Genomic DNA, 16,179 nt, shown 5'->3' on the forward strand with positions numbered 1-16,179 from the left:
AGAGCCTCATTGCATGGATCTGACTTGGCAGAAAAAGTGTCCCTTAAAATAATTTTCAAAAGTATAGACCAAAAGAAAATGTTACCCCTAGGGGGTTATTTATTAAAGTCCGCATGGCAAAAACTTGAAAAATTCTAGTTTTTTTTTTACTATAAAATCTGGATTTTTAGTGGAAAAAAAAAACCTCAAATTTTTCAGGATTTATTATACCCACAGGATGGAAAAAGTCAGAATCTGAAAATACAGCATATTAAACCTGCCAGTATAATTTACTGGATAAAGTCCCGAAGATATCCTGATCTGCGCTGGGTTATGGGCAATAACCCGAATATTTTGTGGGCAAAAATCCAAAACATTTTTATGATTTGAATTTTGTACGATTTTCACGATTTTTTAAAGTTTTTTCACACACTGGAATTTTTCGGGAAGATGTTTTGATAAATAAGGGGAAATAACCCGTGCGGATTTGGTCGGAGTATATTTCAGAAAATAGTGAGATATTTTTGATAAATAACCCCTTAATGCAGTGGTCCCCAAACAGTGGCTCATGAGCTACATGATGCTGGCCAACCCCTTGGATGTTGCTCCCAGTTTCTTCAAAGCAGGTGTTTATTTTTGAATTTCTGGGAGAAGTTCAAGTTGCATAAATACTAGGTTTAAGGCCAAACAGAGTCTCCTGTAGGCTGCCAGCCCACAAAGGGGCTACCAAATAGCCAATCAGAGCACTTATATGGCACCCCAGGAACTTTTTTCATGTTTGTGTTGCTCCCCAACTATTTTTACATTTCAATGTGGCTCACGGGTAGAAAAGGTTGGGGACCCCTGCCTAATCTTGTAGGAAGCGTAAGCTTTTTGGTACACTCTGCTGGAACCAAGAAACAAATGCAGAATTATATAAGGTTTTCTTAAAAATTGTCTGTTTGTTTATATATATATATTGGTGTGTGTTACATGACTATAGTATGCTTCGATTCCGATACAATACTCCAACACCCCATAAATACATTCCAACACAGATCATTTGGTGAAAAAGGCCGCAGCTTGTTTTATTAAGTAACATTTTCCTTCAATTGTTCTTATTTAACTTATAACAAACATACCAGCATAAAATAATAACACATCACACTTTGCATAAAATAATAGCCGCTGAAGGCTGCACATAACATTTAACAATGTTTACAATAACTTCCCAAACCCTTCTTAGTCAAAACCCATTAACTAGCCTAAGGCTAAGACTCCGTCACCTGTTTCCTCACTTACGGTGCCTCCTTGCCCCCTTAGCCTCGCCCCAGGCCTATCCAACCGACCTCACTTTACCTTCCAGCCCCCTTTTTGGCTACCCATTAGGGCAGCCCCACTATGCCACTGCGCCGCCTGCATAACCCCTTAGGCAGGCCGCGCTACCCCAGACACCAGAAAAGCAGCCCTTTCCACCCCATCACCCAAACCAAGGTTAAACAAATCAAGCCCAACATTTGACAAATGCACTCCATCACGCCTATAATGTCCCGGCACTGCCCGCTCCAAATCTTTGTGCCGTACCACCACCCCACCGGACCTCCGAATAAAAACACTAAGCAACTGGTTAAGCTTCCTTCTGCTCCTTTCCATTGCCGAATGATCTCTGGCCCACCTCCACACCAACCTGGGTATCATTTCCGACCACACAAGAACCACCCCCACAAACAATGACCGAAGCTTGTCGATATCGATTTTCATTTGTCGAACCAAGTCCCTCTGAGACATTATTCCCATATCATTACCGCCCACATGCAGAACCAATACGTGGGGGTGCGGTTCACTCATCGACAAACTTACCACCTTATCAAACACACCGGGCCACAACAATCCCGGGAAGCCAAACCACTTCACTTCAACCAAACGGTCCGGAAAGCCCAGCTGCCGACCCCGCAACCGAACTGCGGCTCTCTTTTTCGCCCAGCGCACAAAAGAATGTCCCAGGATCCAGACTTGTAGACATCCACCTTAATAAATAACAAATTACAACCACACAAATGAACAAACAAACAACACCAAAAAAAAAAAAAAAAAAAAAAAAACGCATCAAGCAGATTGTACACCCTCCCGCATGCACCCCTGTTCAAACCAAAGCCGGCCTCACATAGCTCTGGAACCGTTTAGACTCCCACCGGCCAATCCTTTTCACGACTGCATCACTCAAACCGAGCCGTGCGGCCTCCGTGGCTGCCCCGATCCGGAAAGAATGAGAACAATACTCAAGAGGAGGCCTATTTAACTTCCCCAAACCCAACCGGAAAATCCTTATAAATTGGTACCTGGTCAATGGCGTGCCGTCCTCATGAATCAGGAACGTACCCACCAACCCCGGACGGGATGCCAAAAACCGCTGTACGGTCTCCCATGGGCAAATAGACCCCCCATGTAATGCATACAACACAACCTTCCTACCTTTACCCGCTTGATCCGTTTTAGACCGCCTGAGCCATATGTCAACCCTGTCCGTTCCCATTTCAATGTCCCCCAATTGAAGCCCCCCAGGGACCCTTTTGCTATGGCTCACCAGCTCACCCACTCGAAAGGCTCCAAAAAACGCCAGGGCAAAAGCCGCCCAGAATAGGGTCTCCTCGTAACAGGAAAAACAAATGTCCCCCAAAACCCGCATTAAACTTCCCAGCAACCCTACCGTCACCGGCCTCCGGGAGTCCGGCCTCATTCGCCCTTTCTTCAGCCCCTTCACGGCCTGTCTGATGACAAAACCTTTCGTCAAATCGTCCCCCCCCTGAAGCTTGAACATAAAGGCCAGTGCCGACATGCTCTTCTCAATCTGGGCAACCGACCGTCCCCGTTCCGCCATCCAGAATACCCACCACAGCATAACCTCCTGACCACCCTGCGGGTATTCCGATCTCCCAGCCCAAGAGAGTAATTGCTGCCACTCCTCCCAGACCTTACCATATGAGGCCCAAGTTGACTCAGCCACTGAGGATCTCACCAGCCCTCCAATCCGGTCGTTCCGATTTTCCAAAGACCCGCTGGGAAAGGATGACCCTCCCTGTCTGCTCCTGGTGCCAGGCGTCGAAATCGCTCCCACTGGAATCGAGACAAAGCATCGGCAATCTCATTCCTCACCCCCTCCAGATGCACCGCCCGGAAACCCACATTTAATTGCAAGCAGCGCAGCACCAAAATCCTCAAAAGTCGCACAACCTCCAGCGAGGAAGCCGACTGCCTGTTTATGGCCTGCACCACTCCCATATTGTCCGTGGTGAATACCACCCGCCTGTTGGCCAGCACGTCCCCCCAAAGAAATAAAGCGATCACAATCGGGAACATCTCCAAAAAACACAAATTCTTAGTGAAACCCAGCAGAGTCCACTCCTGAGGCCACATTTCAGCACACCAACGTCCGCCTAAGTAAGCGCCAAAACCACCGCCACCCGCCGCATCAGTGAACAGCTGCAATTCAGAATTGGAGACCTCTTCCTCTGGGAAAATCAACTTCCCATTAAACGTGTCCAGAAACCGCCGCCAAATCTCCAAATCCGCCCTCACCTCCTGAGGCAACCGTAGATGGTGATGGGGCCCCTTCGTGCCTGCCAACAGCAGGCCCAGGCGACGGCAGAAAACTCTGCCCATCACAATCACTCGACAGGCAAAGTTGAGCCTGCCCAGCAAGGACTGCACCTCCCGCACCGTCGCCTTGCGCCTCTGTGCTAAACGGCTCACCCAGTCCTTCAAATCATTCAACTTATCCAGAGGCAGCCAACATTCGCCCGCCACCGTGTCGATCTCCAAACCTAGGAAACAAAGGCAGGTCACCGGTCCCACCGTTTTCTCGGGCGCTAATGGCACCCCAAAATCCCCCGCCACCTCCTGAAGAGTCTCCAAAATATGGAAACACTCGTCAGAAGAGGCCGGTCCGACACACAGGAAATCGTCCAAATAGTGCATCAAGCCCGCGGAATTCGCCCGGCGCCGCACCACCCACTCCAAGAACGAACTAAATTTCTCAAAATACGCGCACGAAATCGAGCAACCCATAGGCAGGCATAGATCAACGTAAAAAACAACCCTCAAACGCACATCCCAACAAGTGATGGCAATCAGGGTGAATGGGCAACAATCGAAACGCCGATTCTATATCCGCCTTCGCCAACCACGCCCCCGACCCCGCCTTCTTGACCACCGCCACAGCCTGGTCAAAGGACGTGTATGAAACCGAGCAAAGATCCGGGTCAATATCATCATTTACCGACATGCCTTTAGGGTACGATAAATGATGAATCAATCGGAACTTCCCCGGATCCTTTTTCGGAACCACCCCCAAGGGCGACACTCTCAGGTCCGCCAAAGGGGAGGCTGCAAAAGGGCCGGCCATCCGGCCGAGCTCAACCTCCTTACGTAATTTCTGACGCACCACCTCCAAATTCCCTGCCACCGATTTGAGATTCCCGTGGACCTCCCCTTGTGCCCTAGGTTGAAACGGAATCCGAAACCCCTCACTGAACCCCACCCGAAGTAACTCCGCATCCCCTTTCCTACCGTACCGATCTAACCACGGGCGCATCGCGGCGAGGTTCACCGGTGTCCTCCCCTTTGCTAGTCTCCCCAGGCTTGGATCCCGTTCTCCCTTTCTTGAAACATTTGGCGTAAGGGTGTACACCCCCACAGCCTGTGCATTCGTGCTTAAATTTACATGATCCCCCCCACTTGCACTGTCCCTCGTTAAACTGCCAACAGAAGCCAGGCTTGAATCCCGCCGGCGAGGCCCCCGACTGCGTCCCCCCGGCGCTTCTCTGAAAGGGGTAAGCCTTTTGCGCGGTCATCAACCGCAACCAAAGAGGCATATCCAGCTGGTCCCATCCCATCCCCGGGTTGGCCGCTAACTTCTGACGGAACTGCTCATCATACCGCCACCACGCCAAACCACCATAAACCCGGTAAGCCTCCCAGATACCGTCCACGTAACTAAACAGGGATGAGCATCAATCCGAATGCTTTTCCCCAATGATACTGGCCAAAATGCAAAAGGCCCGGAGCCAGTTCCCGAAAACCTTCGGAATCTTCCTATATCTCTTGCTCCTCTCCTCCTCCTCCCTTTTCCCATCTTTTTTATCGTCATCCTTCAGCTCAACCGCCTCCTCAAGGGGAAGAAGGGAGAAAATCTCCACAAACTCCCCCTTCCAGATCTTCTCCTTCACCTCCTTTTTCACATGCGCCCCCAAAGGACCCGTAAAGGAAACGTAAGCTCCCTGCCGGGCCGCCTCCGGCACAGTCCCTGGTGAGGGCAGGTCGCCCCCCCACCGTCTCCTTCGGAAGCCCGACGCCCTCCTTGTCCGACACCACCGCCGCCACGCCCGTCGCCCCCGCGCCGATCGCAGTAGTGGAGGGCCCTGCCAGTGGCTCCTGAGCCCCCACAGGCACCCACACCCTGGAAACCCACGCCTGGGGCGTCCCCGACTCCCACCTAGCTAAGAGATCCTTCAACCCCAACAATAAACCCTGCGTGGCGCTAGCACCCTGGGCACCACCGGAGCACTCACCACCTGGCCCAATCCCGGGAGCACCCTGTTGGGCCGTCTGTCCACTCGCACCGACCTCCCTCGACTCACGCCCCCGTGCAGGTCCGTACAAATGACTCCTGGACCGCGACTCCCGAGCCGAATGCCTTCCATCGTGACCGCCATCACGCCGATCTGAAGACCTAGGAGGAGAAAAGCGACAGGGAGACATAGCACGCATATTCCGGGGAGAAAGCCCGGCCCTCTCAAACTCCCGCCTATGCCCCCACCGTCGCCCGCCAGCATCCCTGCTCCTGCAATCCCTCGACCTGCTGCGCGCCCGACTCCTGGATCTGGGGCGCCCACCCAGTCCGCTCCTCGACTCCCTCCACCGCTCACCCGACCCCTCGCGGCCGAAGGATGCACTCCTCCACGATCCCTGCACCGAAGCAGACCTGCTCCTACCCCGGTCCCCTCCAGCAGGGGGACTCCCGCCAAGGTCCCCTCCGACAGACCGCTCTCTCCCGCCAACCGCCTCCACCTGGGACCCAGTAGCTCCAGCCACCTCCCCATCAGAATCCAGCCGCCGCACAGGTGCCGTGGCTGCTGCACCCGCCTGAGCCACATCCCCCCCTGCAGGGGCCCCGGCATCCACCTGTTCACTGCCACCAACCTCTCCCAACGAGGTGCCAACAGGGGCCAGCTGCGCCAGCCTGCGCACCCTGTCCCCCTGCCGAGAAGCCGCCACTGCCTGGCTCCCGCACCGAGCCCCGCCCCCAGTGCCTGCCGCAGCCTTCCCTGAGGCACCGGAGGCCAGAGCCACAGATGCCGCCCGAACACCGTCCCGGCGTCCAGAGGCCGCCACAACCCCGCGGCTCCCGCGCCGGCTCCCAGCCCCACCCCCGGAGCCTGCCGCTGCCTGTCCAGAGGCACCGGAGGCCGGAGCCGCAGACGCCACCCGACTCCCAAGGCGCACGGACGTGCGCCTCCCTCTGCTACTCCGCATCGCCCCTGCCTGGGGCCCAGACCCACTGCTCCCCACTTGCCTGGAAGCGCTCACAGGAGCGCGCTGCCCCGATCCACTCCCCGCCAACCTCAGACCCGACGGCCCTGCAACTGGGGAGGTGCTCCGATCGGGCGCACGGGCCCGGCGCTGCGGCCTCTGCCTCTCAGCCGCCCCTTCCGCCACCGGAGCTGCCGTGCCCTGCGACGGCCCCAGGAGGGACAGCAACTCCCTGCGAATCCGCTCACCGTCGTGGCCCGCCAGTGCCAACCTGAGGCCCTCCAGCACCATGGATCCAGTGTCCTGCGCCATGACGTTGTAACTGCTGTGCCATCTACAGGTAATGAGATCTCCCGCGCTTTCAGCCCTTATTTAAAGGTTAAGCCCTGCCCCCTTTTCCATTGCCTTTCCATACTACAACTCCCACAATACCTCTCACCACTACCCCTTAATTTCCTCTACTCTCCCCTTAGTCATGTGCCCCTTCCGCTCCACCTGTCCCAGGCTCGCTATTTGGGCTTCTGTATATGGCTTGGAATAAAAAATGGTGGCACCATAATGTGAAGCAGAAGACAGGAAAAGCTTTTTGTGTTGACTGGACAGTCAATAGGACCTTGCGTAGCTACAGCGAGTTTATTTTGTCTACTTCCTTTGCTGGTTGTGTTTTCTACTGATATTTGGATTATTGTCCCTCTTTCTTGCATCCGAAAAGAACGCTGCTAATACCAATCTTGCACTTGATTGTTGCAGGAGATACTTTATTCCAAATGGCTGAAGTTCACCGTCAGATCCAAGTTCAGCTGGAAGAAGTAGTAAGTATGCATCATGCCTTGTGCTTGTTCAATGCCCTTGGATAACCTTTGCTTACAATAAATTGTGGGGTGTGTCTTAAAGGAACATTTCGGTTTAAAAATATAAACGGGCAAATAGATAGGCTGCACAAAATAAAAAATGTTTCTAATATACTTAGTTAGTCAAAAATGTAATGTATAAAGGCTGGAGTGACTGGATGTGTAACATAATAGCCAGAACACTACTTCCTGCTTTTCAGCTCTCTAACTCTGAGTTAGTCAGTGACTTGAAGGGGGGCCACATGGGACATAACTGTTCAGCGAGTTTGCAATTGATCCTCAGCATTCAGCTCAGATTCAAAAGCAACAGTTATGACCTATTTTCCACCCCCTCACGTCAGTGGAAACAAAGAGAGCTGCAAAGCAGGAAGTAGTGTTCTGGCTATTAATGTAAAAAAATCCAGCCACTCCAGCCTTTATAAATTACATTTTTGGCTAACTAACTATATTAGATAAATTTTTTTTTTTTGCACAGCCTATCTATTTACCCAGTTTCTATTTGTATACTGAACAATTTAAAGGGATCCTGTCATTGGAAAACATGTTTTTTTCAAAACACACCAGTTAATAGTGCTACTCAAGCAGAATTCTGCACTGAAATCCATTTCTCAAAAGAGCAAACAGATTTTTTTATATTCAATTTTTAAATCTGACATGGGGCTAGACATTTTGTCAATTTCCCAGCTGCCCCCAGTCATGTGACTTGTGCCTGCACTTTAGTAGAGAAATGCTTTCTGGCAGGCTGCTGTTTTTTCTTCTCAATGTAACTGAATGTGTCTCAGTGGGACATGGGTTTTTACTATTGAGTGTTGTTCTTAGATCTACCAGGTAGCTGTTATCTTGTGTTAGGGAGCTGCTATCTGGTTACCTTCCCATTGTTCTTTTTGTTTGGCTGCAGGTGGGGAAAAGGGAGGGGGGTGATATCACTCCAACTTGCAGTACAGCAGTAAAGAGTGATTGAAGTTTATCAGAGCACAAGTCACATGACTTGGGGCAGCTGGGAAATTGACAATATGTCTAGCCCCATGTCACATTTCAAAATTGAATATAAAACAATCTGTTTGCTCTTTTGAGAAATGGATTTCAGTGCAGAATTCTGCTGGAGCAGCACTATTAACTGATTCATTTTGAAAATTTTTTTTTTTCCCATGACAGTATCCCTTTAAGTATGTTATAGAGTGGATAATTCTAAGCAACTTTTCTATTGGCCTTCAATTTTTATTTATTATAGTTTTTGAATTATTTTGAATATCACTCTACATCATACTAAAAGTTAATTTACAATCTTTTTAAAGGCTACAAGTGTTTCCATCCATTTACCCATATGGTGTCAGAAGTATTCCACATAGTTAAATATTTATCATTTTTCTGACCTTCAAGTTCTCGGCAGCTTTTTTTCTCAGATAGTTGTCGAAACTTGCCCAGTGTCACATGATTAAATTTGTTGTACGATTTTTGCTCAGCAAATGTTTTTGCCTATTTTAAGCTTGGTTGTTAAAGAATTGGCAGAATTAATTTTCATATGGGTATTTACTTGGCATCTATATGTCTCCCTATAATTTCTGTTGTCACACACTTGTGCATTAGTGCAACGGAACCCAATTAAGGAATTTCCTCCAAAGAATCCACAGTGTTTGGATAATATCATCCAGCCAATAAACAGAATATCTGCTGATTGTGACAGGCATTGTTTTACAGCAAGGCTGCCGAATGTATCACTGCTCAGTGTAAACATTCTGATAGCAAAGGAAATCTGCTTTCACACTACAGATAATTACTATTTATTTACAGAGAGCAAAACTGTTACTTGCTGACAGGGCATATCAGCTTTCTCACAGGCCATGCATTCCGTAGGACAGATAGCATTGTCTCATTGAGCTGAATGCCGGCAGCGTTGGGCAGAACCCTCGCTCCTTAGCCAAAGTGACCGGATCTTGGAACTGTTCCGCTCGCAAGTCAGTTTGTTGATTGTGTTTGTACATCATTTTGGAAATTAGATATTTGAAAGCAATCCGCCCTTCCCATTGCCTTTGTATAGCAGCTGTGGTTCCAAAGCAGGTTAGCAATCCAACCTTGTATACACTATGATTAGTGATGAGCAAATCTGTCCCGTTTCGCTTAGCCCAAAAATTTGCGAAAGTGCAAAAAAATTTGCAAAACGGTGAAAAATTTGCAAAATGGGCTTCAAATTTTTTTTTAGGCGTTAGACAATTTTTCTCGCTCCAAATGCATTAGGGCAGGGGCACACAGGCAAATTCGGGGAGATTTAGTCGCCGGGCGACTGATCGGCTCTTCTTCAGGGCCACAATCTCCCGTAACTGCCTTCCCCCCTGCCTTCCGCCTGCTATAATGAAAAATTGCCTGTGGCAATGCACTCGTGGCGCTTCGATTTCCAAAGTTTCCTCGTGAGTCAACTTCGGACGACTTCGGAAAATGAAGCGCCGCAGGCAATTTCGCATTCTACCATGCGAAAGCCGTTTGGGGAGATTAGTTGCACCAAAGAAGAGGCGATTAGTCGCCGGGCGACTAAATCTCCCCGAATCTGTGCCCTTACCCTTAAAGCCAATGGCCGTTTTTGTCTCTGCAACTTACCATATGCATTAAAGTCAATAGGCGTTTTTTCTTATGGTGACTTTTTTTGGTCTCTGAGACATTATTGTCTTGTCGACTTTTTTGTAGTGGCAAAATTTTTTCAGCTGTAAATTTTTGCCGCCGTTTCGCAAAAAAAGAAAGACGCAGATGGCAAAATGCGCAATTTGCCATGACTTGTAGAAAAATTCACTGTGATCTAACCACCATATTGATATCATCATGTACAGATGGTGCCAGACTAAAGATCCAGCCATAAAGTGTGATATTCTCATATTTAGCCAATTCCTGACCATGCAGATTTAAGGCCAGTTATACCTGTAGTGGTTCCAAAATGAGTAAGTTTAATCCAAGTTGTTCTAGGTAGTGAAGAAGCAAATACCACCTTCAATGGCCAATACATTCACTCAGTAACATTTTCTGCCTTTCTTGACGGATATCCTTTTTAGTCTAAATAGATATTGATTGGGAAGTCAGTGGATATTAGTTGGTCCCATGGGCTGATAAAAAGTGGGCAGACTTTTTCTTGAGTGCTCCCAAAGATTAAATACTGCTGTGGTTGGCAATGAAGGGTTGGTGTAAAGTAGTACTTTAATGAATGGCAGGTATTTCCGCATCTGTGGCCTTTTCGGACCCCTAGGACACATCTCAGAGAGGACACAAAACATCAGCCTTTTTATTCCGATAGTGGGCACTATGGGCATTTACATATGGGACAGATTCCAAATATATTTATGACCCTAAGGACTGCCAAGATCTCTATAGTTACCTTCTATGACAGGGGTCCCCAACCTTTTTTTTGGCCCGGGGACCAAAAAAGAGCCACATTGTTGAGGTGGGGGAGTCGGGAGGGGTTGGGGAGAGAGTCGGGAGGGGTCAGAGGGGGTCGGGCATGGGGTATGAGGGTTGGGCGTCCAATTCAGGTGCGCCAGCGTCCAGTTTGGCGCGCTGGCGTTCAATTCGCCACGTCATGTTAATTGTTCGGTGGCCTAGTTCAGGACTGTCTGCGGCCCAGTTCTGAGCCGCAGCCCGGCAGTTGGGGACCCCTGTTCAATGATACCATCATGATATTACAATTTGGTCTCTAAACCTTTGGTATGTTTGGATATTTCTCAATCTATGTAAAGTAGAAGGAATTCTCGGAGAAAGGCACAGAATTGATGCAAAAATGTTCATATTCTAGGGACACCCTCAAGGCTGACCCTCAACGACTGGGTTCTAAAGCACAGCCAGGGCAATATTGCTGACCACATTTCCAACCACAGACTGCTAGCTTTTGCCCTGGAGTGCAGTATTAGATTTTCAGATCTACTCCTGTGTAGAAATTTTTACACACTGCTACCCTGGTGTGGAAGTGGCTTCCTCATCCTGCACTGGCTAAAGTGCCCTCTTCAGGGGTGGAGAAAGAAGGGAGCTTAACCCAATGTTAGTGAGCACCTTACACTTTAAGTATCATTAGCAGCTGAACCCATAGCAGTGTATCGGAAGCAGTATATGAATATAATTTAAATCAGTTCTTTATTTCCACAGTTAAAACTCTTTCACTCAGAACTGTTGGCTCAACTGGAACACAAGCTTGAATTAGACATTAAGTATTTAACAGTAAGTGTATCTTCTGGCTTCCTGACTTTATCATTGTGCCCCTCCTTTCCACTTCCGTGCTTGTCACATTCCCAACTGATAGAGCTTACTCCATATTCCCAGGCGACGCTGAAAAAATACCAGGTGGAGCACCGGTCCAAGTCAGAGTCGATTGAGAAATGTCAGTCTGAGCTCAAGAAACTGAGGAAGAAGTGCCAGAACAGCAAGAATCCCCAGAAGTACGGTGACCGAGAAGTGCAGGTATAGTGCCCTGTATTAATAAGGGGTTACCTATCATGAGGTGTGTATTAATGGCCCAGGCATGGAAATCCTTCCCAATCATTTGCTTACTGTTGGATGAGTTATTGACAATACAATGGCAGCAATCACTACTTGCAGAACGCCTCGAAAAACTTTTTGCTTCTCGTGGAAGATGCTAGGAGTCATACTGAGCTACTACAGGTTAAAAAACGAAGACTAACTGTCACTACCTTGTCCTACTATAAACTGCTGCTTGGTTGGTCCAGTGAAATCAAGGTGCTCCAAATAAGGACCATGCTTAGGTCCCTAGTTATCCCTATCCAGCTAGGACAGTCCTAATGGACGGATTCGTCAATGAGCAGGGCACAGAGTTTTGGGAAGATTGGAGGGTTTTTGGGTTCCACAAATACAAAGACTAAAATGTTCACATCTTGCAGCTGGAATGTTGGGAGTTATAATGCCGCAAGGTTTGAAGGCACCAATCACATGCTGCATGGTCTGCAAATGAGGTGCAGGTCCAATAGGCAGCACCTGGAGACATCCACTTCTTCCAACATTGCTTCTCTGTTCTTGCCTTTTACATATATGCTACAAGGCCAGAGAATATAGGAAAAACTTGCCCTTTAATTAGAGGATGGGCATTCCGCAGAGGCAAATTGCCATACTACTCCATAGGGTATTGTATTTTGTTACAACATGGAGGCAACATGGTTATGCATTGGCTTTGTGCTCTGCTCCTGCTCAATAACTAAACTTTAGGGACTTGTTTTTGCTGATTTACTGAGTTATGATGCTGCTGTGAACATTAATGGCTTCTCATGTCACTGACAAAACCTTGGTTTGTATATATACTTCAAACAAAAAGGCAGCAAATAAAAATCTATTCCAAACTTGGTGTTGCTGAAAAATAAAAAGTAATGCACACCGCAAACTAGAGTAATTTCCGATGTCCCAGTAATAATAGCAATGTCCAGCAAGAAGCATGTTGTTCTGATTAACAAGCCCTAACGCTGATGGTTTTATGTCTGTAGAGTCCAGTGTGCCACACCCTGTGTATTGGTATCTGATGGTTTTAGACATATTTTGGCAGAAATCATGTTGATATGTTAAGATTCCGCCAGTATTATTTTTTCCAGTGTGTATCAACCTCCTTGATGAATGTGTGTATAAAACAGGTTCCGTCTCCCATCTGCTGTCCAGGTTTTTTCCATAATGATGGGCTGATTCTCCAATATACTGTACCACATTTGGGCTAGATAAAGAAGTTGATGGAGCCTTTTGGTAGATTGAAAGCTATAGGATTCTCTTGGAGTACATTTATGCTCTAATGAGCAGCAGGGTTGGCCTGATTAAAGATGGCCATAGACATGCTGATGTACCTACATAAGGGACGACCAATCGTTCGGTGACATCTCCTGACCTGCCACTAACCATTCCGATCACATAAAGTAGTAAACAAACAGATCAGACAATTTTCTGCCCCTTACAGCAATCGTATGAAAGATAAGTCCGACAAAAGCTGGTGACAGTCTCTCACTGATATCGTTAGATCGGCAATACATGCAGAGATATTATCGTCAGCCAACAGAAATCTTCTAACCTGTCCGATCAACTGAACGACCGGTTGCCAAAATGTCGGGACACTCTGTTCCCCAGTTGTATAAATCACAGCCAATTGGAGATGAGAGGCCTGGGGTATCACTGGTCAGGCCCGGACTAGCAATCTGTGGGTTCTGGCAAATGCCAGAGGGGCTGCTATAAGGTGCCATAAAAAGGCATTATTTAGTGGGCTGGTGGGGGCTGTTTGGGCCTCTGTGTGGGCTGATTGGGCCTCTGTGTACCTGAAATGACAGGGCCTATTTTAATTCTCAGTCCAGACCCGTCACTGGTGATAAAGTTGCTACAGGGCTGTTACTGGAACTCATTTATAAACTTCGCCAGTGATGTTACTATTGAGGAAGCAGACCCCGCAGTGGGGTGGAGAGTGGGCGGTACATAGGCGGGTCAGAGGCAGGACAGGAAGTGAGTGGGAGGATGGGGATTGGAGTGCGCTGGTCCCCTCTGAAGATCTTTTTGCTAACTCTAGTAACGCCATTGAACTTCGCACAAGCTTTTTGAATATGGCGTAATAGCAAATTGCATTTCAGTTATGACAAAACTTTGGTGGTGGAAAACAGTTTTTTGCGAAGTTCAAATTTATCTTACCAAAATGACCTTCAATGCTATATTCGCACATACGATAACGCATAGTGGCCACACAAGCCATTTGCGAATATTTCTGCACACATCATCCGATATTCGCAAAAAAAAAATATATATATTTGCACAGTAGTGTTCAGGGGAAAACATGCACAAAATAATCAATAAATAGGCATTTATTTATTTATCAATGATCCCTCCACTGTGTATGTTAGTAAAGTCTGTTATATGAGAGTAAAAAAAGAGATACAAATATAACACCTAACAATTTACGTATACGAACAAACATTTCACATTCCCATATCGTCATGCCTTCTTTACATCATCTCCCACGACTGTTCTTTATTGGAATGATATGGTGACCCATGCTGAGTGATGTCCCACAATGCAAATGCCTTAAAATCAGTTTGAATAACCACATTAAATATCATATAAATGCATTTTGTGATACAGGTTCATATTTATTGTTAGACTTCTTCTATAACAACCTACACACAGGTCTGTACTTACATATCCTCTGGAACGCGTAATCAGCCGCATGAGTTTTCTATTAATGCTCCATAAACTTTGGTTTCTATTTCCTCCGTCCAAGTAGCAACGCAGTATAACACTTTGCATTTGGCCAAAGGGTGGGTTTCAGTCCAACAATTTTATCCATGAGTTTCATATTATTTTTGCTTATTATGTTACTCATTTGAAGCTTTTGTTTACTAAAACATTCAGTCTGTAAGAAAAAAACCATAAACGGTTCTACAAGAAAGACTTTGCAGAGAGATTTGCCTTGGCTCATGTGCCCAGTTAGTCCTGTTCTCTGACAATGCTTTCTCAATGGCACATGCCAGTGACTGGCAATAGCCCAACATCTTTATCTATATTGAGGACTGTGAGCCAAATGAGAGCTTGTTAGATGAGAAAATGGCTGTTTCCAATTAGTATAAATTCAGCCAATTGTTACTATGGTGGAGCCTCTCTCCTTGTAGTGAACAGACCTTGCTGGGGTGCATTTGGTAAAACAATTATGTCCTTGAGTTAACTTAGGGCCAGGGGCGTAACTATAGAGGAAGCAGACCCTGCGGCTGCAGGGGGGCCCAGGAGGTATAGGGGCCCCATGATGTTTTAGTTCATATACAATTTCAAAAAAATATTGATAAAATAGAACAACCTCTGGAAATGTTGGGGGCCCTAAAATTAATTTGCTGTGGGGCCCAGTAACATCTAGTTATGCCACTGCTAAGGGCTGAGCTACACGGTACGCGTTCTTCAGATCCGACGCAATGAGAGGAAGCACAGGCGGGACGTCGGATGCGGCAAATATAATGTAAGTAGCACAAATGTAGTATCTACAAACTGCGTGTCCGACACAACACGACTGTTGGATGCAAACACTGCATGTTGCGTCTTCAACCGACAGTCGTGTTGTGCCGGATGCAAGCAGTTCGTAGATATGACTTTTGTACTACTTACATTATATTCGCGTATACGACGTGCCGCCTGCACTTCCTCTCATCGCGTCGGATCTGAAGAATGCACACTGTGTAGTTCAGCCCTAAGGATTAACTACACTAGAGATTTTGTAGGATGGTGTTGGATCACCTACAAGTCGGAGATAGTTGCATGGGTCAAAATATAATGGGACGGATACAAAGATCTGATGTGTGAACTACATCGAAAATTTTCCATCCGACGCAGTATGGTAGAATGCGAATGCTGCATACTGCTGCTTCATCCGACAAGATAAAATCGAATGATGTCTGACCAACTTTTTTTCCCCATTGACCGTCGGATGTAGATTAATGAAATGGTGAAAAATTGTCAAAAATTGTTTTGACACGTGACAATTTTTATACGCACGACTATTTTGCAACGGGCATCCGAATAATTTTGACTCGCAACAAATCTTATCAATACAATTTTTGACGCAACTGCTTTGTCCCCAGTGAACTGTTGCCGCAGTTTCGCAAATTAATTCACTTGCTGCGAAACACTGTAATTTGCCGCAAATCCTTGTCTGGTGAATTTATTCGCCCATCACTTTTCACAAACAAACGTCACCATCTGACTTTACATTTTAGCTATAGGGGGGTCAGATTTTGTAGGATCCTACAACTCTTGTTCTGTTGCATGGTGTTGCATGCAGTTGCATGGCAAGATCAGATAAAATCTGACCCACAAAATCTAATCAAAATCTCTATTTTTATTAATGGCAATTAGA

At 47.1% G+C, this 16,179-nt stretch overlaps 1 protein-coding gene across 2 annotated transcripts in view; it reads left to right on the top strand.

Annotated features, from left to right (window-relative positions):
* Positions 1-16,179, top strand: part of LOC108696771 (brain-specific angiogenesis inhibitor 1-associated protein 2) — a 140,417-nt gene that overhangs the window by 56,762 nt on the left and 67,476 nt on the right. For both annotated transcript variants that reach the window (XM_018226402.2, XM_041569643.1), the window contains 3 exons: positions 7,237-7,298; positions 11,457-11,528; positions 11,631-11,768. In XM_018226402.2, the coding sequence (XP_018081891.2) occupies positions 7,237-7,298; positions 11,457-11,528; positions 11,631-11,768 (272 nt within the window). The remainder of the gene's footprint in view (positions 1-7,236; positions 7,299-11,456; positions 11,529-11,630; positions 11,769-16,179) is intronic.

The sequence above is a fragment of the Xenopus laevis genome, chromosome 7L (genome assembly GCF_017654675.1).
Source record: "Xenopus laevis strain J_2021 chromosome 7L, Xenopus_laevis_v10.1, whole genome shotgun sequence".
Lineage (NCBI taxonomy): Eukaryota > Metazoa > Chordata > Amphibia > Anura > Pipidae > Xenopus > Xenopus laevis.